The sequence below is a fragment of the Typopeltis vanoorti genome, chromosome 7, assembly GCF_054136105.1.
Source record: "Typopeltis vanoorti isolate ZY-2024b chromosome 7, IOZ_Tvanoo_1.0, whole genome shotgun sequence".
Taxonomy (NCBI): Eukaryota; Metazoa; Arthropoda; class Arachnida; order Uropygi; family Thelyphonidae; genus Typopeltis; species Typopeltis vanoorti.
This window is the reverse complement of record NC_143555.1, coordinates 29555209-29580599: the sequence shown is the minus strand read 5'-3', so window position 1 is coordinate 29580599 and position 25391 is coordinate 29555209. Positions and strand designations below refer to the sequence as shown.

Sequence of the window (25391 nt, the reverse complement as noted above, 5' to 3'; positions counted from 1 at the left end):
TACACTTGTCTTTATCTTAAGTTCCCATGAAGATGACAACGTGATGTTGCCGAAATATCGGAAAGTATATATTAAAGTTGATTTCATTTATATTTCTAGTGTACGTTGTCAATTCCTTAATTATTAATTAAGGGACTGACAGCGTACACTAAGGAATGTTTAACCAGCGTATAAGCCTTTCTACAAGAATTGTTACTTGCTTAATGTTAAGTAAAGTAATTCTAACACATGTGTTGTCTCCATAAATTCTTCACTACGAAACCTGAACCAGTTGTAAATAACACATCAGTCTCATAACACACCACTTGTCTCCTGATTCAGTGGAGGTCCATTATACCTGCAGTGATCTCTACTAATCATCAGCCTATATTAGATGTCCTGTGTATTATTCTACTCAAGTTGGACAGCCAGTAAACACTGTTTACTGTTTGATTATGGCTTCCAGCATGGAATAAAGATTGCTCCAGTGAGAGAGAAGCCTTTGTTGATGGTGTTAGCTTCTCTTTCACAAACGCTTATCATTGCATCAATGTTTATTCAGTGTTGAAAGCCATTATCAGACAATACTGTAGACCTGACAAATAAGAGACTAATTTAGAGGAAAATTGTTGATAGGAAGTTGGTAATAACGTAAACTTAATCATTTAATACAGTCATAGTACATCTCTGGTGAGTAGTGATTTGGTATATCAATAATTCACCCAATTCTCCATTTACACAGTAGAATGGTTCCAGAAAAAAATCATGTAAATGAAAATAGTGTAAAAAAAAAAAGAATACAGTGCATATAAAAAAATAGAAGAATGGTTCCATATGTGAAAACCCAATACGAACAATAAGTTATTTTCAAACAAAACACACATACACACACACACACATCTCTTAAAGAAAATAGTGTGTCACTAATAAAACAGAAATTCGAAAAGGTCCAAATACACCCATACATGGTTATTAATTAAATTTTATTCGCCATCACTTACTGACAATAGCCACATTCTTTTTGTGTGAGACTGGAATTAAATTGCTTTCGTTACTTGAAACACTTTATCCATTCTGTTCATACTTCAATGGCGAAATGTTTTCTTCAGTAAAAGGAACTAAATTAGTACTAATTTAGTTCCTTTTACTGGAGAGAACTAAATTAGCACTAATTTCCAATAATTCTGAAGGTCGTTTTTTTTTTTTTCTTTTTACCACGAACTCTGTAATTAATCGTTGAAATCCTGTTTTGACTAGTTCTTTGTATAATTCTTCATATCACACCATACATGACTTCAGTTCACTTTTAAACTGTTTTCAGCTTGTTCAGTATTTGGAGCATGTGTAAGAAAATGACTGCAAATTTACTAGCCATTTGAAGCCCTTCTTTAATTAACCCTGCAGTGAATAAAATCTGTTCATCATCATCACTTTTTTCTTTTATATCATAATTCTCAAGGACAGCTTCTGTTATTTCGTCATAACTGGCAGCCTTGTCAACCATTAATTCTTCAATATATGCAGTCGAAAAATCATCAAATCCTTCTCCGCCAATGCATGTGCCAATCTGATGATATTGGAGTATTCAGTTGTATCCAGTGGTACAGGGTTTTTCTTTTTCATGCATTCTGGCCCAGTAGCTTCCTAGCATACATTTAAAGTTGATGGTTTCAATTCTGATACCACCAGCTTAGCTAATTTGATGATCCAAAATAGAAAATTTCTTCCTCACATCAATAACTGTCAGTAAATTATCCTTATCTAGTTTATCCATAATGTATTGGAATGTTCTTATGTAGTAAGTTTTTGAAGGTAGCAATCACACCTGGGTCTAATGGTTGTATTAGGTGACAGAAAACAAAATTCCACATTCGGGTGTTCTAAAATAGGATGGATAGATTTTTTTTCCATCAAATAGTGTTTAACTTCTGGAACAAAACATTGATGGAACCATTCATTAAAAATTTCTTTTGCAACCCAACCTTTTTTATTTGCCTTCCAGTGCACTGGTAACATGTTAAAATTCACACCTTTCATTGCCAGCGGTCTTAGGGATCGATTAATGAGTAATGGTTTTAATATACAATCTCTTGAAGCATTGCTGCAAAATAATAATCATAATAAAAAAGTCAAAATAATATGATCCGTAGCTGCTTTAAATCCACTAACACTTTTTTTGTGATCTTGCTATATAAGTTCTACTTGACATTTGTTCATTCTGTAGCATGCACTAATCCCTGATATGTAAAACATATAGGGGGGGGGGTCCCCAAAATTCAATTTTATGTTATATGTACCATACTAGGAAATGATAATTGTAATGGAAATACCCTTTTTAACAGAAATCCAAACAGAAGTTTTAAAAATAAGCGCTATTTTGAACCATGTTAAATCAAAATATGCAGTGTAAAAATAGAATTGTTTTTGTTTTCTAAACAGTATTATTTCGAAATCGTGTAAAAAAAAAAAAAAAAAAAAAAAAAAAAAAAAAAAAAAAAAACCTTGTAAAAAGAGAATTAGCTGTACTGTTGTTTCAGTTTCAATTTGTGTGGGTCATTATTCGAGAGCACAATACTTGCTTTGATCTATTAACCAATTTTTGGCTATTATTTTCATCTCAACTATTTGTTTGCTTTCAATAAAACTATATCTGTTTATTGTAGCATTTATACACCTTTTGGATTATATTTGTTAGTACTATTTTCATACATATAACTTCTTTCTAGTTGCATTTCTAATACCAAGAGATGAACTGGAATTGTTAATTTATTTTTAAAATGTACTTGTTTCTTGTTAGTATACCTGGTGTTAGAAAATAATAGGCTAACTACTTAATTCAGCACTATACTGCAATTGGGTATGAAAACTGAGGTCTTTAATAACTATTAGAGCACAAACATACATGACTTGCCATTTTAGAGATTTTTCTCACTAGATTTGTCTATTTTTTGTTTCATGTAGGATTGTACATTCTGAAGTATAGTGACTTTTGAAGAGCATCATGTATATTTGTAACAGCAGAGTTGAGTGACTTTTGAAGAATATTAGTTCTGTTTAGCAACATTAGCAAATTGGGATTGGATGCACATGCATGGTTTCACATCAGTGGAAGGTATATAACATACTATCCCATCAAAGTGTGTGAGTAATTAATATGCTTAATTTAGTGGGGAAAATTAGTGGTCCAGTGACAATCACAAACAATCAGTATTATGATTGTCATTAGTTGTAATCAATGTTTTCATTTGTTTAAAAAATGTCAGTAGCACAATTTTTCTTTTTTTTTTTTCACAGAATGATTTAATGTCACGGTAATACATGTTAATCATAGCTGGAATTGTAGCAAACAGATAAATAACTGAAGATTCTTAAACTTCCGGTAGTATTGGAAGGGGAGGGTGGGGAGGGTTGAAATACTGAAAAGATGAATATCGAAAAATTAAATTATTAGTGTGTATAATTATTTTATACAGCAGTTTGGAGTCTTTATATTTGCAAGGATAGCAAGCTCCCACCAAGTAAAATGATAAAACACTAATCAGAATGTCAAAAATAATGCTGGCATGTGGTTAGCAGAGTGGTTAATGTACTTGCTCTCCAACAAGTACATTAACTTGCTCTATCCCACGTAAAGATAATTATAAACGACAAATGGATTTTAATCCTTGGATGTTTGTTCACTCTCTCTTTAGGTAGAATATGAATTTCATTGCCAGATCGGGGATCACTACCTGCATTTATTGGAAGCTTGAAGTTATTTGAAAAGTTCTGTTTAGTATATAAAGCAATGTTTCTGGATTGTGTAAAATAATAACTAAAAATATTGAAAACATTTAAAAAATAAAAATTCTTCTGACCCATGATACTATATATATATAACTTCACTGCATTTCATAGGTGGGAGTTGCATAAAAAATAGTTAATCACAATCGTTGTCATCAAATTCCTTCAGAGGGTATTCAGAATATTATGTTAGTAGGACATGAAAAGTTTTTTATCATTACTAACTTTCTAACAACAAATTTCCTCCAAGTTCATCTGTCAGATCTTATATTTCATTCTAAGATACTTCTTAATGTATCAATCCACCTAGTTTTTAGATTTCCTCTGGGTCTTTTCCTGTCATTCTAAAAAAAAAGAAAGAAAAAAATCTGTTTTTCCTAACCTTTTCTCTCCCATTCTGTTTAACTCACTATTAACTGTACCATCTTATATTAGCTCTGCTCAAACATTCCTGAACATTAAAAATATTAAGTAACTTCCCTAATCTTTCTCAGAACTCACGTATATGTGGTCTTTGGTTAAGCGTTTTTTTTTTTCTAGCCCAGCTGTCAGATTCATTAGTTAAAATAGGTGTGAACACTGTCTGGAATATAGCTAGTTTGGTATTTTGACTAATTAGTCTCTCTTAGTCCATATAAATTTATTTGCTTGACAAATATTACTATATATCTGTCACTTGAAAATTACTATATTAAAGCTGATATTACTATACCAGCTTTGGTGATTGTTTTCTATTTCCATATTTAGTTTGCTATCTGCACTAAAAATTGTGCCCTGAATAGCTGAAACATTTTGCTTTTTTATGAGTTTGATATCATCACAAAGTAAAAAGCTGAGATTAATATCCTCAAATCTCATCAAGTTTAATGGCACTTTCCTTCATAATGTGATCTATATAAATTATGAATAACACTGGAGATATGTGCCCTTGTCTTGCACCTGATTTAACATCCAGCTATCTTCCTGTGCCTACTTCAGCTCTAACATGTGTAGACTATGTACCATTTATACCAGGGTTTTTGAAACTGTGGGTTGGGACCAGTATTTTTTTTTTTTTTATTGAAATCAAATAGAAAATATCAGTGTTTCATAGCTTTGACACATTTAAGCTGGGCTGTGTCACATTCCACGTGACATTGTAAATTTTTACATTTTTACAAATTTGTAAATTTATTCAGCATGCTAGTTTGAATGTTTTCAATAAAATTTTTATTGAAAATCTAGAACTGGTGAAGTCTCTTAATAATACAAAAATCTGAAATGCAATTCTGATTCAAGTATTTTATCTTTATTTGCTTTTGAAAATTTACATTACATGACTTAGTTGGTTTCTGCATTATGAACAGATGTGACCACATTTTCTGCAGCTGAAAATTTTAAATAGGTATTAGGACAATGTATTTAGTTAGATGCTTTGTTTGATTCTTCAATAAAACTGTTTTGCTTGCCTGTATGCATCAGATTGGCTGTGGGAGAAGAGTTGATTTTCATTATGCAGTGCAGAGTGGTTTTTATTCTTGTTTCCTATTTACATCAGTTGTCACAAAATACATGTTATATAGACTGTAATTGTCTCTACTGCATTTAGTGATACAATCAAGCTACTTGTTTTTCTTATATCTGCAGTATGGTGTCTATCAGGGAGAGGATATTTATCACTGTACAGGGACATTTTCATTCTGGTCTTCTGAGAGAATAGGTGTAGTGAGCAAAAATGGAGAGCTATTTTAGATTTTGATCTTGGAGCAAATGGGGATAGATATGAATCTAGTGATTTGGATTCAAGGGTGGCTGATTGACAAATATCAAAAAAATGGTGTATGGAGCAGTTGAGTCTGGGAGAGGCAGGTGACTAGTGTTCTATCTCATGGCTCAGTACAACTTGCTGTTTATTTAATTTGTACATCAGTGATATAAGAAATGGTTTGATGGAAACATTCAGTTATTTGCTGATTAAAAAAATAATAAAAAAAAAAAACCCTGAGAAGTATTATAGTAAATGAAGGTGATGTAGAAATCCTACAGGATGACTGGCAGTATTGGGCAAAGGTAAATGATTGCCAGTTTAATGCAACAAAGTGTAAGGTGATGAACTTTGGGAAGAAGATATCACAGGCATGCACTATATTGATGGAACTGAAATGTATGAAACTGATGAAGCCAGGGAGGTGATTGTGATCAATCAAGGCAGTTTAGAGAGCATATTGCAAAGATAGTCAAAACAGCACATCAGATTACGTAGTTGTTGAAGAACATGCTGATGAAGGATAAGGAGGTTATTGTTTCCCTTTAAGGCTTTAATAAGGTCACATCTGGACTACTGCAAGCAGATCTTGTCACCTGGATTCCATGCAGATGAGAAAGTTTGGAAAGGATCCAGTGGAAAGTGACAAATAGTGCAGAAGGAAGGTCTGTGGAATGCACTCAATGAGAATAAATTGAAGGTCTGTAGGCTTAGGCTTCAAAAACTAGCTGATAAGCAAAAAAAGAGACGAGGGGTTTAATAGAATTAGATTTTTTTTTTTTTTTTGAGTCCATGGCATGAAGGACTCTAGAGAATGTGGGGGGGAGTCACCCATGGAAATTGTAAGATTGCTGTTAGCAAGGGTGTTAGGACTGAATTTTTTGCTTTGAAGGTGGTGAGTGGGTGAAATGAGTCGCCAGAAGTGGTTTTGAGTGCTTCATCAGTGAATGAGTTTATGGAGAGGTATGATAGGTATTTTGTGAATAATGGATCTCGCACAATGAGTCTTACCCCATGGATATAATAATAATAAAATCTGTGATTTCCTGAATAAAAATGAATCATATGTTTTAAGGCAAGCACACCCCATTGCATTAAATGAAATTTCCTGGTTTCTGTTTTCATTGTTTATTTTGAATTTTTGTTTTCTTTGTGCTGTATTTAAATGTTGATAAAAAATCACATTACATTAGGTTTTGTTTTTATTTTATTATACATAGTATGGGCACATATTATTTTGTGAAATTTGCTTCAGTTTATTGTGTGCGTGCGTGGGTGCATGCATGCATGCTTGGTCATGATGCAAAATTACTTTTTTTTTTTTTTTGCTGTGTTCTATGTTCTACCTTTTTACTATGTTCAGAAAAGCTTAAAAAACACTGATTTACACTAGAAAATTGTAGCATCTTGAACAGATTTTCTTTTTTACCATTGTCATGTGTCCATATCTACAAAACTAAAATGCAGATCCTTGTTATATTCCCATAATTTCTGAACTTAAGCGAAAATCTGATCATGACTCTGCTTGTCCTGGCCTGAACCTAGCTTGTTCTTTTTCAAGTTTCTACAAGTTTTCTTTCCTTTTATCGCAGGCATAGTCAAACTCGTTTACCTCCAAAGGCCGCAATAGAAAAAAAAAAGCTTGAAATAAAGAGGAAACAGATATTTTAATGTTAACATTAGAGTATATAAATACAAAATACAACCATGTTACAAAAATACATATAAAATATAAAGTTTACATATTTAAATAAATTTTACATATCATTTTTTTTTTTTTTTTTTTTTGAAAAAACTTCACAAAGTTTTTCATTAATGAAATCTTCAAAATTTGGTTGAATTTGTTGAGCTGTAGTTATTTTCACTATTACTTGCACATGCTGGTCGGTTAATCTTGATCTTTCCACAGTTTTATTATTTTTTAAAGTTGGAAATAGTTGTTTGCATAAATATGTGCTATCGTACATAGATAAAATACACCTAATTGTACATAACACATTAGGGTATCGATCAATTGATAAATAATTATAGAACTTTGGAATGCCAACATCCATATATTTTTGTTTCATACAGAATCACACTGAATTTCGATTAATTCAACTGACTTAATCGTCATCAACAGTTTCAACATGAATCGATAGAGGAAAAGTAAATAGGTTAAACTGATTTTTATATTTCTCATCATCAAATTCCTGCCATGTACCCACAAGGGGTGTACAGAATATGATAGTACTACATGAAAAAATTATATCATTACTAACTTCCTATCTACAATTTTCCTCCAAATCAGTCTGTTACTTGTCAAGACTCCAACATTATCAGATCTTATATTTCTATCATCTAAGGCACTTTGTACCGTATCAATCCACCTATATCTTGGTCTTCCTCTGGGTCGTTTTGCTGCCAACCTGGCAGAGAACACTTGTTTTGCTAATCTTTCCTCGTCCATTCTGTTTAGGTGAACATACCACCTGAGATTAGCTCTGCTAACGCATTCCTGAATGCTGACAATATCAAGTTCTTTCCTAATATCCTCATTTTTAATATGATATTGCCATTGATGCCATCTGTTCCTGCCTGTAATCTTTCTCAGGACTCTCATATCTGCAGTCTCTAGTCTTTGGTCAAGTGTTTTACTTCTGACCCAGCTCTCAGATCCATAAGGTAAAACCGGTTTGAACACTGTCTTGTATACAGCTAATTTAGTGTTCCAACTAATTTCTCTCTTATTCCATATGAATTTGTTCAATTGGCTTCCCATATCCAGCTTTGCGGATTCTGTTGTCTATTTCTGTATTTAATTTACCATCGTCAGTAAAAATCGTGCCTAAGTAGAAATGTTTTACTTGTTCACCGGTTCTCCATTCACAACACAGTTGACATTTTCAATGATTCTGCCAAATCATCTTTAGTTTTTGCAAATTAAAGCAAAGAGCTGATATTAACATCTCAAATTTTGATATCATGTTTAATACCACTTTCCTTCATAATGTGATCCATATAGATAATGAATAACAGAGGGGATAACGTATATCCTTGTCTCAAACCAGATTTAACATTAAACCATCTTCCTGTACTTCCTTCAATTCTAACTGCTGACTTACAACTCAAATAAAGACCAAGTATTGCTTGATATAATGCCCCATTGACACCAATAACTGCAGTGTATTGAATAGCTTCTCTCTTGGCACCTTATCATATGCCTTTTCTAAATCGACAAAACTTAAATACAGATCTTTGTTATATTCCATGCTTTCTCAACTATTTGTCATAAAGTGAAGATCTGATCCTGACAGCCTCTGCTTGGCCTGAATCCAGCTTGTTCTTCACCAAGCTTTTCTTCCACAATTCTTCTCAACCGTTTCTCAAGTATACTTGCATAGATCTTGTCAGGAACACTCAGTAGGGAAATACCTCTGTAATTCTCACATTCAGTTTAATTTCCCTTTTTATATATGAGTAATATGAGAGGTCTACTCCAATCATCGGGAATTCGTCCCTCTGTCCAGGCTTTCTGAACTATGCAGTGCAGCCACCGTAAGACTCTTATTCCACCATACTTCAGCATTTCTGGTTGAATATTGTCTACTCCTGCTGCCTTTCCCCATTTCAAGCCTTTGGTGGCTTTTTCTACTTCAAGTATGGATATGTATTCCTGACTGCATGACTGGTCAGTGTTTTTTTACCACTGTGCTGTCATCACTGCTTGTTTCATTTAGCAGTTTTTCAAAGTAATTACTCCATACTTCAAGGATATCTTTTTCTCCAGTTTTCATGCCACCTTTATCATCTCTAATTCCTTTTTAAGCACTCTTTCCTCCATTCCTAAGCTTCTTCAACAACCTCCAGAATATTTTGCCACCTTCTTGATATTTATTTTCTATATTCTTGCCAAAGTCCTCCCATGACTTTTGTTTAGCTAGTTTTACACAGTGTTTAACATTCTTGCATTTGTCTCTATATTCTCTAAGAGCACAAGCTGACTTATTTGCCAGGAACTTTTGATATGCTTTCTTCTTTTCCTTCACTGCCTCTTTAACTTCCTGTGTCCACCAGGGAGTTCTGATTTTTCTATGCTTGCAGACAACCTCACCACATGCCTCTCTGGCAGAATCAATGTTTTCTTGAAGGCTTGCCACTGAATCTCCAAGGTTTGGTTCCTGTTCTCAAACTCTTTCATTTTTTCTTCAATAATCTTTGTGTATTTTAGTCTACAGTTCACATCTGAGAGCTGCTCAACTTTTATTCGTTTTAAAACTTTCTTACATGTTATTGTTTTCAATATGAAATTCAATTTTATCCTGTTCAAGACTAAATAGTGATCACTTCCAATTTCAAATCCTCTGTAAACCCTGGTGTCCTGCACCAGGGAGAAAACATCACTATCAACAATAACATAGTCGATGAGACTTTTCTTATTCCTCATATTTGCCCACGTTTCTCTACTTGAGACTGCCTGCCATTCAAGAAGATTAGCCTCGTATTTTGTGTTGAATACAATGACTACTCCTTCTTTTCCTTGATTGTCATTGCTTGAATATAACATTTTGTATTTATTGCTCAGAAAGATCTCACCAGTTTTGGTCTTTTTTGTTTGTCACCCCTATTATATCGATCTGGTACTTATCTAATTCCTCAGCTAGCTCCATTTCTTTGCCATTCAGGCTTCTTATGTTGATAGTACTGATCTTCAACTCTGGTGATGTTGAGTTGGGGCTTTGTTTTCAGATTTGTTCCAGTAGCTGACTTATCGCTGTTTGCTCTGGTTCCCTGGCGAAAACAACGGGGGGCCTTGTTTAACTGGGCGACGCCCCAGCCAGCATGAAATTTTGTCATGTTGTACCATCATTTTTTATTTTTGTATTTCTTAAAATCTAAAAATTTTCTTTCTAATTCATTTTCTAATAACTTAATTTGATTGGCATATTCTGAAAATTTCAATTTCAGTGATTTTTGTAATAATGATTGACAACATTCAAAATGGGATAACTTTTCTTTTTAAATTTGTTTTTTCCAAAGTAATAATTTCTATTTGAAAATGTTAATATTGTCAAATAACATGGTAACTACTTCATGTTTGCCTTATAGCTTAAGATTAAGTTGACCAAGGTGGCTTGTAATGTCAACTGAAAAAGCCAGGTCCTTTATCCATTGATCATGTTTTAATATTTCACATTCAGAATTTTTCAATTCTAAAAAAATGGTGATTTCGTCCAGCAGTTCGAAGAATCGCTTTAAAACTTTATGACTGGAAAGCCATCTAATTTCTGTATAATAAGGTAGATCGCTATATTCAGTTTCTATATCTTCTAGAAAGTTATTGAGTTGGCAATGATTAAGCCCACATTCACGAATATAATTTACACTTTTACTGACATTTTTTAGGACATGTTCAATAGTTAAAATTTTGGAGCATAGTGTTTGCTGCTCAATAATGCAATGAAAATGTTGAAAATTATTATTACGTTGTTCTTTTCATTTTTCTTTTAAATTTGTAACAACTCCTTTAACAACACCAGTCATGGCAGGAGCATTATCAGTTGCAAGACAAACTAGCTTTTTAATGGTAAATTGCATTCATTCAAAACTTCCATAAGGGCATCAAAAATATCAACTCCAGTGGTTGTATCATGCATAGGAATAATTTCTAGAAGTTCTTTACTTACTTTTAAGTTCATATCACATCCACAAATAAAAACAGCCTGCTGAGCGATATCCCATACATCATACTTTCGTCAATTGCAAGGGAATAGGTCTGAAATGTTGGAATTATTGATTTTAGTTGATTCCTTAAGTTCCCAGTCATCATCAATTCTGCTAGCAATGGTATTTCGAGATAAGCTTTTATTTTTAAATTTCTTTAATCGATCAGGATACAACACTTCAACTGCTTTAATAATACATTATAATACATTCGCGAATAAATGCCCCTTCAGTGAATGGTTTTGACTTGCTTGCAATTAAATGTGATAGCAAATAACTGGTTTTTACTGTAGCTCTATTATTTTCAATAGGTTTGGTGAATACGCTTTGTTGATTTTGAAGTGTCAGCTTTAATTCTGACAATTTATCTTCACGAAGTTTCACAACATGTTTGTCATAATTTTCTTTATGATTTGTATCGTAATGCCTTTTAATATTATATTCTTTGCAAACTGCAATAGAGTTTCTACAATATCAGGCATTTTTTTTTTTTCCTTTGAATACAAAAATATTGTAACTCCCATTTTTCTTGAAAACTATGATGTTCTTCTTCAATTCATCATTTTTTACTCATACTGGTTGAAGGTTCAACATTATTTTTATAAATTCTTTATTAATTATAAAGAAAACACTACACTTTCTTACAACTTGAAAATTTGCTAACGGCTAGCCTCCGATTGCTATGGTCAGCAGATGTAGCCACGTACATAGACTTGCTCGTTAAAATTCGATATTTATGCAGTGATGTAACAATATTTTTTGAAGTGACAAATATAACATTATTTCCTTTAGAAATTGCAGAGTAGTTTGGCGTATAAAATAATCTTAAGTAGAAATGTTAATTTTTTAAATATGTTTATTTAATTCGGTGTTGTCAAAAGCTAAATAACCATATTGGTTACAAAGTTTGGAAGGCCGCATGTTACTTGGCAGTGGGCCTCATGTGGCCCACAGGCCGCATGTTTGACATGCCTTTATTGGGTATACTTACATAAAATCTCACCAAGAATACTCAATAGGGAAATGCCTCTGTATTTCCCTGTTGAGTATTCTTGGTGAGATTTTCTCATATTCAGTTGTATTTCCCTTCTTACAAATTCTAGTTGAAAGGCTTGTACGTTGGCTATTCATAACTATTATTTTTCTGGAAATAACAACATATACTAAATATTAATTATAATAACTTTAATTAATATTTCCTATATTTCGACAACATTACATTGCCATCATCAGGGATTAAGCAATTATATATGCATGCATATATAAATGAGTAAATGAGGCTGAAAAAGCCAACCAATGTTGGGCCTAGAGTCCTAAGTACCAAAACATTTCTGTATGAAAAATATTTTCCCAAAACATTTCTGTATGTATAGTAATCATTTCCTTCTTCGTTATTTAGATCTCGAACAAGAACCTCCTTTTTCATTATTATTATCATCAGTTTTCTGTTCAGGCTATTATATCAGCACCACATGATTAAGTTTACATTATTAAATCCTATCAACAGTTTTCCACTAAATGAGTCTGTTACTTGGCGGCACTCTAATATAGTCATATCTAACATTTCGTTCTTCTAAGGCACTTCTGAGTGAATCGATCCACCTTCATCTTGGTCTTACTCTGGGATCTTTTATTCCTGCCATCTTGACATTAAACACCTGTTTTGCTAACCTTTCTTCGTTGATTCTTTTTAAGTGACCAATACCAACTTAGATTAGCTCTGTGCACGCATACTTGAATAATAATAATGTCAAGTTCCTTTCTAATATCTTCACTTTTAATATCATTCTGCCATAGATTCCACAACCTCCCCTGTTATTTTTCTCAAAACTCTTATATCTGTGATCTCTAGTCTTTGATCAAGTGCTTTATTTCTAACCCAACTCTCAGATCCATAAGCTAAAACTGGTTTGAACACTGTCTTGTATACTGTCAGTTTAGTGTTTTGGCTAATTTCTCTCTTATTCCTTATATTCAGTTTTATATAAATGTATTCAGTTGGCTCCCAACCATACCAGCTTTGCTTATATGTGCCTAAATAGCTGAAATATTTTACTTGTTTTATAGGATCTCCGTTCAGAATGCAGCTGAAGATTTCTATGTTTGTTCCTGCCTATTTTCATAGTTTTGGTCTTTTTATTGCTGATTTTCATGCCAAACTTGTTACAGCTGTTAAACAATTTAGTTAGAGAATCCTGAAAACTTTCACTGGATATGCTTAGGATATGTACCATCATCTTCATAAAGTAAAGATCTAAGTTTGATATCTCATGTGCATCCTTGTCTTATACCTGATTATACATCAAACCATCTTCCTGTATTTTCTTTCAATTCTGATGACTTAAGACTTAAATATAGACTATATACTGCTCTGTATAATGTTTCATTAATCCCATGTGAAAAGCTTTTCCATATCTACAAAACTAAGTACATATCCTTGCTATATTCCCATGTTTTCTGAACTATTTGTTACAAAGTGAAAATCTGGTCTTCACAACCTCTATTTGGCCTTGTTCTTCAAGTTGCTCTTCCACAATTTTTCCCAACCTCTTTTCAAGTATGCTTGCATAAATCTTACATGAACTATTAGTAGAACAATTGTTCTGTAATTCTCACATTCAGCTTTATTCTCTTTTTTAATATATGGCAACTATGAGAGCTCTACTCCAATCATCTGGATTTAGGCTTTCTGACCAGGTCCTCTGAATTATGCAGTGTATCCACTGCAGCAAAACTTTTATACCTCCATATTTGAGCATTTCTGGTTGAATAACATCTACAGGGTGTTCGGGATAAATTTGACAGTTTCGTAAGGAAAAAGAAAATCTTCTTTGTATCTATTAAATTTAATGAATTGACAAAAAAACATTACAGGCAGAGTTAATTACAATACTATCAACAAGATTTACTCAAAATAACCACCATTAGCATCGATCACAGCTTCAATTCTGCTTCGGAACCTCGAACAAGCTGATGCTACAGTCTCCCTGGGAAGGGCCGCAAAAACTGTTTTAATTTTATCCATTAACTGGGCTTTTGTATTACTGGAAGTGCGATTGGTGTCTTTTTCAACTGCGCCCCATACAAAATAATCCATGGGGTTAAGGTCTGGGGAGTTTGGAGGCCAAACATTTGGACTGGTGAAGTCGTAGAAATTTTCAGACAACCATTTTTGACTTTTCCCAGAGGTGTGGCAAGGGGCCGAATCCTGCTGCCATACATACGGCCTACCATTGGCTACCCTTGTTATCCAGGGCTTGACTACAGTTAGCAACTCCACGAACAAAGCCCGAATTCCAATGCCAGGGTTCTTCAACACCTGTTCCTGCAGATTTGCGAGGAATTCTGCTGTACGAACGCAATCAGATCGTCTGCTAGGGATCTTTCTTCTTGCTACATCCTCGTAGTCACCATTGCAAGTCTCTAGTTCATGCCTGATTGTTTTTACTGTATTCAGGGAGCATTGGGCAGCAGTCGTAATATCCTTATTTTGATGGCGGGCACGAATCATCATGATACAAGTTATTCTCTTCCATGATTCAGGTGGGTTCCAGCTATCCATCCTTTCTGACATCTTGTATGTGAATGAAGAAGGGTCCAAACTTTTAAATGAAGAGAAGTGTGTGTTAATACATGTAACTTACGGAAAAATATAATTAATTATAAATATGTCAAATTTATCCCGAACACCCTGTACTTCAGTTGCCTTACTACATTTCACATTTTTTTATCTCTTTCTACCTCAAGTATAGATATGTACAGTCATACCCCAACTTACGCAAATCCGGATTACGCAGTTTCTTATATGTACGTATTCCCGTCCCGCTTCACGCCTCACCACTAGTCGTATCTTTCAGGTGCCGGCCACATTCGCCAGTGTCGCACATGCTGTGAACAAGCACTGACGTGTTTCGCGCGGTCTCCATTCATACACGATTTTTATAGTCTACAAACCTTGCGATTGTTTAATGTTATGTTCTTGATAAAAATTTTATCACATAAAAAATAATAATGTCATTCAAAAAAGCAAGTCCGATTCTTCTACAGCTAGCAAGAAAAGAAAAACATTGACTTTGGAAACAAAACTCAACATTATTAAGGATTTTGAAGGCGGAATGAAAATTTGTGAGCTAGCAAAGAAGTTCGATCTACAGGAATCCACAGTAAGAACAATCATAAAACAAAGTTTTACAGATTTTGGAGGACATAGATTCTAACGAGGAACGAATTGTAGCCACAAGGCAAGGAATAAAAAAATCATTAGCTTGCTGTGAAGAAATTTTGCGTGACAAGAAAAAGACATTATGCCGTCAGACGAATCTATTAGATTTTATGAAACCATCGACATCGAAATAACTTTCTTTTTTTTATGTACGAAAAACTACAATTATGATTATATTTCTTAAAAAATATAGGTGTTTTTGTAAACCTTTGGTCCCAATTGTATGTTTGTATATATAAATTACATGCAAAATTATACCCCGAGTGATGCGAATTCGACTTGCACGCTTTTTGTTGGTCCCACCTACCGTGTAACTTCAGGGTTTTACTGTATTCCTGTTTGCATTCCTCTTAAAATTTACTAATACTGTTTTGTCACTGCTTGGTTTGTTTAACAGCCTTTCAAAGTAATTACTCCAGACATCTAGGATATCTTTAGTTTTCATGTCACCTTTATCATCTCTGATTTTTTTCACAGTACTCTTTCCTCTGTTTCTAAGTTTTTTTTCAATAGCCTCCAGAACATTTTGCCACTCTCCTGATATTTATTTTCTATTCTCTTATCAAAATCTTCCCGTGATTTCTTTTGAGCGACTTTCACTGGTAGAGCCTCTGCTACTAATGGCTCAGTTAAGTAAGTTTGAGTGCGGTAGTAGTTGGAAGGGGACCAATCGTTCGATGCTGTTGGCACACTCTCCCTCGATGAGTCTTTGGACTCCCTGGAGATGTCAAATAATAATAATAATAATAATTCTTTTAGGGTATCTGCTGACTTATTTGCTAAGAACTTTCAGAATGCTTTCTTCTTTTCCAGGATTGCTGCTTTAACATCTTATAGCCATCATTGTATTCTTATTTTTCTATCCTTTCAGACATCTGTACCACTTACCTCCCTGGCTGAATGAATCAATGTTTTCTTCAGAGTTTGCCTTTGAGACTCCAAGGTTTTGTCTTATTTTCAAAGTGTTGTTTGTTCTTCAATAACGTTTGTGTATTTGAGCCAACAGTGTACCTGTAAAAGTTGCTCAACTTCAATTCTTTTGAAAAATTACTGTTCTTTTCAAAATGATAATCATTTTTATCCTACTTAGAACTAAGTGATCATGTCTTCCAGTTCCAAATCCTCTGTGCAATGACATAGTGAATTAGCTGCTTTTCCTTTTTCATTATGTTAGCTGCTTCTTTCATGATGAAAAAAAATCTTATTTCTTTTTTAGTAGTACCCTCTGTGGGATCATTAACACAAATAATTCTCATTGTATTCCTGTACAGTTATTTCCTCACTTTACTTGGTATTGCGTACTTCTACTTCTGGTACTTCTCCATTTCTTCTCCCAGTTCCTTTTCTGTTAATGCTTATGTTAATGTTGCCAACCTTAAATTCTGCTGATGTTGGGTTAGAATTTGTTCTTATTACCTCACTTTCCACTCTTCACCCTGGTTCCCTAATGAAAGCAATGGATGCCTTTGTTTGGCTGGGCAATAACTCACCTGGCCTGAATAATTAAGAAGAATATAGTTTTGTCAGCTAAATCCCAAATTGCCAGCCCATCCTCATTCATTTAGTATCCAAGTAGATACCTACTGACATGATGGATTAAAAGATGATGATGATGATTGGATATTAGGTCAGAAGTCCCAGTTGGTTCTCCACATTTCTGAAGACTGGAGGTCTTTTCCAAGTTATATAACTTTTACCCTTCAGCAAAACCAATCACAAACAAGCTTTTATCATTTATACCAATAATTAGAAAACATTGCATTTTTATTAGTACATCTTTCCAAATGATAGTACTGTTTGGAAAGATTAATTTCAACCATTTTTATGATTAATTATAGATAGCTTGGAATTAAAGAATTCTAAATTATGATCTTGGTGTCTAAATTTAAACAGAATGAGAAAAAAACAAATATAAAGTGTAAAAAAATTCAAAAACAAGTCATGCATAAGTAAATAGTTTCTTGATGAGGTTTCAGAAAAACTAAATGAAGTACAGGTAATCCTCGTATAATGCAGATGTTAGGTTCCTCAGAAATGTCGCGTTATAGATCACATAGAAAAAGTAGGGTTAAGTTCCAAAATCGTTCTTTTTTTTTTTTTTTTTAATTATATAAACAACATATCCAATGACATATCCAACAAAAACAATATTTTTATTTAATTCAGGTAATTCATGTAAGTTAAGAAAACATAAACTATGAGACAAATACGTAGTATAAAATTATAAAAATTATAAATTGTACATAAATTTCATTGCACTAAATGCATAAATGTTTTAGACACAATAAAATAAAGCGCATATTTTAATTGTCATCACTATCTTCAGAAATACCATTTCGTACATGTTCTTTAAGTGGCCGGAGGTCGTCACCACTTGAAATCTCTTGGATGTCATTTGTATAATTCTCATATTCTCATATGTATGTAACTCACCAGAAAATAAACTGCTCAGCTTGAGATTTACACACTTATGATTTTAAATGCGCTTTCCTGGCAGAAAACAAAGACAATTTTCAACAATAAACACTTTATACAGTAAACCTTAGATGGTGAACCTATGGCACCTGTGCCAGAGGTAGAACGTCTGAGAATTTTGCTGGTATGTCAACGATTTACCCGTGATATCCTTTTATACGCTTATAAATTATTCAAGTTTTTTTTTTTTAATTGTTACAATACGTACAAGCTGAATTTTGTTTTACACAAGACAGCAGCTATAAAGACATGCATCTGATTGGTGCGGTATTAACAAAAGATTGTGCGACCCAAAGACAAGCAACTGACAAGTGTTGAGTTGAAATGCTAATTCTCTTCAATCGAATTCCATAACATCTGAAACTGTCATAACAATATTCACTATTAGTTTTAACACATTCACAACAGGGTGTCATTTATCATTCCGATGGAACTTCTCATTACTGACTGGCTCAACTCACACAAACGTTTCAACCCTTGGTTGAATTTTATGGCTTTTTGTTTGCGTTTGAGGTGCAGGCGAACTCATTCATTATGTGGCATGTTTCAATTCTTGGTAGTCTTTTATTTTAAGTTAGCCTTTGTGATCTGTCATAATGACATCGAAAATTTCAAATGCAATAAAACAAACACTTATTTCATAATTGAAAAATTGGACAATAATTTTTAGTTAGATACTGTGTTTCAGTGCAACATATGGTTTTGCTTAAGTCTATACAGCATAGTTTCTGTGAGAGGGGACATGTGATTTATTACTTAGTGCTGTTTTTATTCCATCTGTCTCTAATTGCACTATTTGTTGAGAATGACACAGACTGCAAAAGCCTCTGTACAGCACCTTATGATGCAATAAAACTAAATTCGATACTTATAACTACTTGCGCGATACAGGCAGACATAAATTTAACGAAGATAAAATTTGATTTTTAAGTCCCGCAGTGAAAAATATGAAAAAATAAATAAATAAAGGGTTACTAGAAATTGTAGACCGCGTTGAACAAGGGATGCTACAATTTGTAGACCGCGTTGTATAAGTACCGTGTTATACTAGAGTTACCTGTATATTAAAATAAAGGACATTTAAAGCAGCAACAACAGCCAGTGATTATAGAAACTAGAAAAAAAATTTGATTCAACTTTAGAAAGCAGAATTTCTTGAATTGTGGAATTTTCATATTTGTATGCCTCTCAGTTAGTTAATATTAACAAAACTGTGATGACTTATTAATGTCAACTGGCAAGCACCTTTTTATTTTTTATTTATTTATTTTTGATCAATTGATCCCATACATGAGTGGTCAAAGAACCTATAAGCACATCACTGCTATATGGGGTGCAAGTGAGGATTGAGAAAGAAATTTACTGATATTTTTCTTGAATTGTTGCAGGCTATAGTTATTTGTAAGTACTTCATGAGGTAGGCTGATTTGGAAGACAGAAGTACACACGCCAGCTGAATTAGAAACTTCACAGAAATCAGTGGTTTCCTTATAGGCATATAACTACCGGTACCAATCCTCTTCAATTCCCCATGCATAGTTCAATTAGATTTGGGTTGGGAACAGAATTCATTGAGTGATTCAGTCAATTGTTGCACACAGGAAGTTCTGTTTGTCTGTACAAGCCTGCTCAGACGATGGCAATCTTCTTCCTGACACTGTCTTAGGACCACAGTTATGCTTCTTAGACAACCAATGTGGGTTATTTTTCCACTGATGAAATACTTGGGATATCTCACCTTTTGAGAAACTAGTCATTATATAGTCAAGGTATTAGTCAGCTCTGCTGTTTTCAAAATTGTGGCTCCAGCCAGAGGGACATCCACAATAAGTCCTTTATCAAACTTTGGAAGATCCTTTGTTTTTCAAATTATGATCAATACTGTTGAGTTACTGACCAGAAAAAAAAAATTTACTTTTTTTTTCCCCTGAAAATTTCTCTGTATGTTCATCTTTAGCATCTCATACATTCCAGCTATACTAATTATGCATGTCCCGTAGCTCAATTAGTTCCAACAGAGCCATTTGGTTGGAAAGACCAGGTTCGAATCCCATCTGATGTGAATAACCTTGATCAGGACTGTGAGTTAGCTGTCACATATGGAGGTAGGTTTTTTTCTCCTAGAAACAGGTTTGTTCCTGAAAGTGTGCACACCAGCTCTGTGAATACACATATCTATAGACAAAATTACTTATGAGTGAGGAAGGCAATGGGAAACTGCATTGCTCTATTGTTATTATTCTGTAGTAAAGTAGCATTGCTACCCCCACCAACCATTAGGTTAAAGAAAACACTAACATCTCGCTGTGATGCAAGTTAATGTTCTCAATCAGTATGTCAGAGCTCTGCAGCTGTAGAGGTTTGTGCCAGAACATTACATTACATACTATGTATTTCATGCACTGGTTTGCCATGGAAGTACTCCTACGTACATTGTCAAACATCATCCCAAATGTTGTTGGTTTATAATTTAACATAAGCTCTTGTCTTCAAATGTAGGATTGGTCTTACACCTCCAGCTCTCTCCTAATTGTTTTGTATTGCATGGCATTTTTTTCAGTTTTTGTTAATCATTATCAGCTTAGTTTTTGTCAGCCTTTACAGAAAGATATCTTAATGTATCTTTTGGATAGTTTGTTTTCATAGTGGATTTGACTAAACTGTTATATAATTCTAAAAAAAAAAATTCAAAAACTGCATTTGTGGCACAAGTCTGTGTCAGTGGTTTAGTTTTTGTATTTTTAGATTTTTTTTTTTAATAAGAAAATTTTTATTACATCATAGGTTTCTTAATTCTCCTGTAGAACAAAGCTGACAATATGAAATTTCTCCTTTGTCATTATAACTCAATCATCAACGGTATGTATTATAATGAAAATATCTTTTTAGAAGAGCAGAAGTGTTGGATTTTTATTTTTAAAAAACTGGTCTACTCACTTGTCTGAACAAAAAAATATTTCCCTTGCACAAACTGAAATGCCTGGGAATTCATTTTTGTGGACATGCAAACCAATGCCAATTTTCTATATATATATAATTGTTTTAGCCAAAGCAGTCTTTTATACTTAGTACCAGTCTAGTGGATTTCATTTCAAATGGAAATGCCAGTGAGGAAGTATGTACAGTCATCTAGCATTGTTTTTTTCCTAGCGTTCCAGTATTTTTCTTGTACATTACATTATTTTATCTCTATGTTGTGTTGCATCATATGTATAATTTACAATTGTTTGTAAATTATATGTAGGGATTTTGAATTGAAGATTTATATATTTTGTCCCAGATATTAGGAATTTGCTTTGCACAGAATCTTAGAGCTGATATATTTGCACAGAAATCCAAGTGGCAATGATGTTTGTTACAGAAACTGGTATAATTATTTATAGTCCAAGGAAACAACTTAAAAGAAGATTGCCAGTCTTGAACAAGTAAGAATCACTTTAAGTTATAGTCTTTGGTTGAATCATTTTGTCATTGAAACAGTATAGTTAATCAGTAGTTTGTCTTCAGATAATTCAAATGATATATTGTTGTCTTCAAATTTCTGATGATAATGTGAACACTAAACATCAGAAAGTTATCACTGAGATTTTTCTGAGATTTTACTGTTCATAAATTTTTAATATTTAGATTTTATTCAGTTTCATCATGTCTTCCCTATACTGAAATTACATTTTCTTGTATAGAGATTTTCTTGTGTTGAAAAGTTAAACATGAAACAGGATTATCATGCCACCTCCACTGTGATTTATAATCAGTATCAAATTTACTGTTCATAAATTTTTAATATTTAGATTTTATTCAGTTTCATCATGTCTTCCCTATACTGAAATTACATTTTCTTGTATAGAGATTTTCTTGTGTTGAAAAGTTAAACATGAAACAGGATTATCATACCACCTCCACTGTGATTTATAATCAGTATCAAATAAGTTGTTATGAAAATAATTGAAGTTAAACCTAATATTCAAATAGGATATATTAAGCTTAATTCTTTAGTTTCCAGATGGATTACTTAATGTGGTGCACCCCAAGAAGATGAAGTCTAGCATTTGATCTGGTCACTTCTTTACATTAAGCTAGTGAAAGAAAACCTCCGTATATCTTTTAATGAATGCAAAAAAAAATGACTGGATCCATTACCAGACCTCGTCTTCTTGAGGTGCACTTCATTATTAATCCATCTGGATACTAAATTAACAAGGATGGGCTGGTAATTAAAGACTTAGCTGACCAAATCATATTCTGTATACAGTTTGGTCACCTAAGTCCAGTTAAGCAAGCCTCACTGTTTTCAGCAGGAAATCAAAGTAAATAGTAAAAAGTCAACTACCGTAAACAGTCAGTGTCATGGGAATTGAATGTAGGTACCATGATGATTGTGAGAAGTATGAATCGAAAAGAAATAGAAATTACATAATTAGAGAAGTACGATGTCATAATTGGTGTTAGAAATGAAAAATAAAACGAGTGAGATTCTGCTAAATAATATGTAAAATTATCTGATATATTTAGATAATTGTACTTATAATTAAGTTTTGGTCTTTCAAAAACAAGATTGAATAAATTGTTTTGCACTCACATTTTTATGAATGTATTAAAGCAGTTGAGTATTTAAGAGAATTTTTTTTAATTGTGTTACATTAATTTGTCCTTTTCATTTCTTTGCAATGTCAAGTTTTCAAATGGAATGTTAGGATATGAAGATTATTATCAATGTATTAGCACATATTTATTATTTACTTAGGAACAGACAACTGTCAAGAGTAGTAAATGAGAGAATACTTGGAGAAGGAAAAAAAATTGCAAAATCATTTTACATATCTTGTTGTTTTATTGAATAACTCATCTTCATTCAACAACAAGCACTTCCATAGCACAATTGGAAGAACAACCGTACGTTGCCACCCTTCAATTGGAAAAGGTCTAAATAATTCAATTCTCGTTGACGAGAGGAATCTTTATATAGTTTTTTTTTTCAATTGAAGGTAAGTTAGCCAATCTCATACGGAGGTAGCAGGATTTTTTCTCCCAGAAACTCGGTTTTTCATCTCGCATACAGGTAAATCGGTCTTCAGGACACTCACAATTTACAGACAAAAAGCACTGGTGTAGTTGATGGTAGTGGCAGTTTGTTGAAGATTGGGAGCTGTAGAGTAGGGTGCCTTCCCTCGATAAGTCTTTGGACTCCTTGGAGGTGTCACAAAATAATAATATTGGATGATATATTTGTTTTACAGTGAAGATTTCATGTTATCCAATAATTGTATATTAATGCGAGCCATTTTGTATTAGCACTTCAGCCAAAATGATCAACAGTCTCATTTATTGGAGTATGTGATGCCATACTCAAGGTATGTTACCACTGTACTCATGGTAACAGCTGAAAAGGAAGAGAAAAGGTTCAAAATAGAGAAGAGAATATAAGAGGGAAATTGTTCCTATTATAATCAGCTTTTTATTATTATTATTATGTGACACCTCCAGGGAGTCCAAAGACTCATTGAGGGAAAGAGTGGCAACAGCATCGAACGATTGATCCCCTCCAACTACTAACCAGTAGTTGGAGGGGAAAGTTAAGCTCAAACATGCTTAACTTTTTTCCTGAGCCATTAGTAGCAGAGGCTCTACCAATCAACCAACCTTTGCTAAGACAGGGATATGTCTCGGAAGATTAAGGAAGAAATCTGTGTGTGTGTGTGTGTGTGCGCGCGTGCATACACACTGGTGTCCAAAACCTAAGGATGAACACTGTTTCTGAATATTACAACCACAAATTCAGATGAATCAGCTTGTGGCAATTTGTATAACTGACTATTTCAAGTAGAAAGTGGGTACACGTTCAGATTTTTGAATCGCATGTGATAGCACTCAACAGGATAAATGGCTGGTCTAAACAAATTGTGTTTGAAGGAAGCTCTTTTCAGAGAAGAATAAAGTAGCAAACTGGATGTCTTGTAATCTCTCAAAGACATCATCTAGATAATTTCATGCCTGGAAGAATTATTGGAAAGCTTAAAATAAAAAAAGCTGCAGTTTCAAACCAATTGAATGTGTGCCAGACATTTTCTAAGAGGTTGCCCTTGCTCTACCATGGAGCAAGAAGACAGATTTTTTATTATGACAGCAAAACATAATTGACACACACCATGGCAAGTCAGCTTGCAAATAGACACCATTCAAGCACAGGTATGCAGATATCGCGACAAACTGTGGCAAGAGTCTGTAACAAGTAGGCCTATACACCCAAAGTTCTGTATTCTGTGATCCTTTATCCACAGCTCATTGTAAAGCACATTTTCAGTGTTGTATCCATAAAAATTGGACAACCAGTGAGCTAATATACTCTTTACAGATGAGTCGTTTTATCTTTCCTATGATGCTAGATGACACTTGATCTGTTATGAAAGGGTACTGCTTACCATCGCGAGAATATTCTTAAAAGTGATAGAGCGGTGCTGTGGTCATGGTGTCGGGAGGCATTATGCTTAACCTCCCAACCGGCCGGTGTGGATGAAATATTCAACACTCCCTAGCTTTTTTCATGGATCAAAACTTCGTCGGCATTCTACCTTTTATCATGTCATTACCTTCCTCCGCCGTTAATCTCGTTACGGCTATTCTATAGCATTAGTGGATTAACTGTTGCTGAGTGACCTTTGTGTCCCCTCCCCCCTGTCTTTACGTCTATTGTGTTGCTTAGAATTTCATTTACTGTCCTAAGTTATTTGACCTTTCTTGCCTCTAAAATGATTTATTGTGTCTCTTCCCAAAAATTGAAACCAATTTCACATATGCGGAAAAAAAATCAATCCTGAAATGCCCACTGATCAGCTTTTGCAATGAATCTATTTAGTGATTGTACTTTCACTTTACGTATAATAATTGAATAATTTTTTTTCGAATTTTAAAATTTTCAAATGTTTGCTTTGAAAATATTATGTCAAATATTTATATTTTTAAATAATATTTATTGAAATAAATGTCCTTTTTCTTTCGTTTCTAGCGAAATAGCATTATGGATCATCACATTTCAGATTTAGAAACGATTTTTTGTTATTCATAAAGACAAAATAAAAAAAAATGTTAAAATGCTAAATTGCCTTACTCTGTTTCCGATTGTGTCTTTTTGGTATCAAAAATTTATATCCAATGATATTTTAGCAGTGATTCTTCCCCTTCGTCATTTATTTATTTATTTGTATTATGCATATTACGATAATATCTAGTGCATAACCTCGTAGATATGTTGAAAATATAATGTGAAAAATATCATATACAGAATGATTCAACATTTTTGCTCATTTTGAAGATTTTCTAATGCTTCCCCCCCTTCCTTATTCTCTCCTGGAACTGAATTGCATAACTACTCTAAATTTCTATACAGGTTTGAAAGCTTTTCTAGACAGCATTCAAAATCAATTACTTAATTTTACCATTTTGACAAAAGATATACGGCAATCAGATTGTATCATGAAGCTTCTAAAT

The 25391-nt window shown here is 33.4% G+C and overlaps 1 protein-coding gene across 2 annotated transcripts in view; it reads left to right on the top strand.

Annotated features, from left to right (window-relative positions):
* The window catches only part of LOC150104546 (tetraspanin-5-like), a 231114-nt gene that overhangs the window by 173248 nt on the left and 32475 nt on the right, over window positions 1-25391 (top strand). Inside the window, exons 8-9 of one of the 2 annotated variants that reach the window (XM_090395761.1) lie at window positions 2941-3091; window positions 21187-21320. In XM_090395761.1, the coding sequence (XP_090251887.1) occupies window positions 2941-2955 (15 nt within the window). In that variant the 3' untranslated portion in view covers window positions 2956-3091; window positions 21187-21320. Of the gene's footprint in view, window positions 1-2940; window positions 3092-21186; window positions 21332-25391 lie in introns of those variants that run through there. The other variant, XM_090395760.1, reaches the window with a different exon arrangement.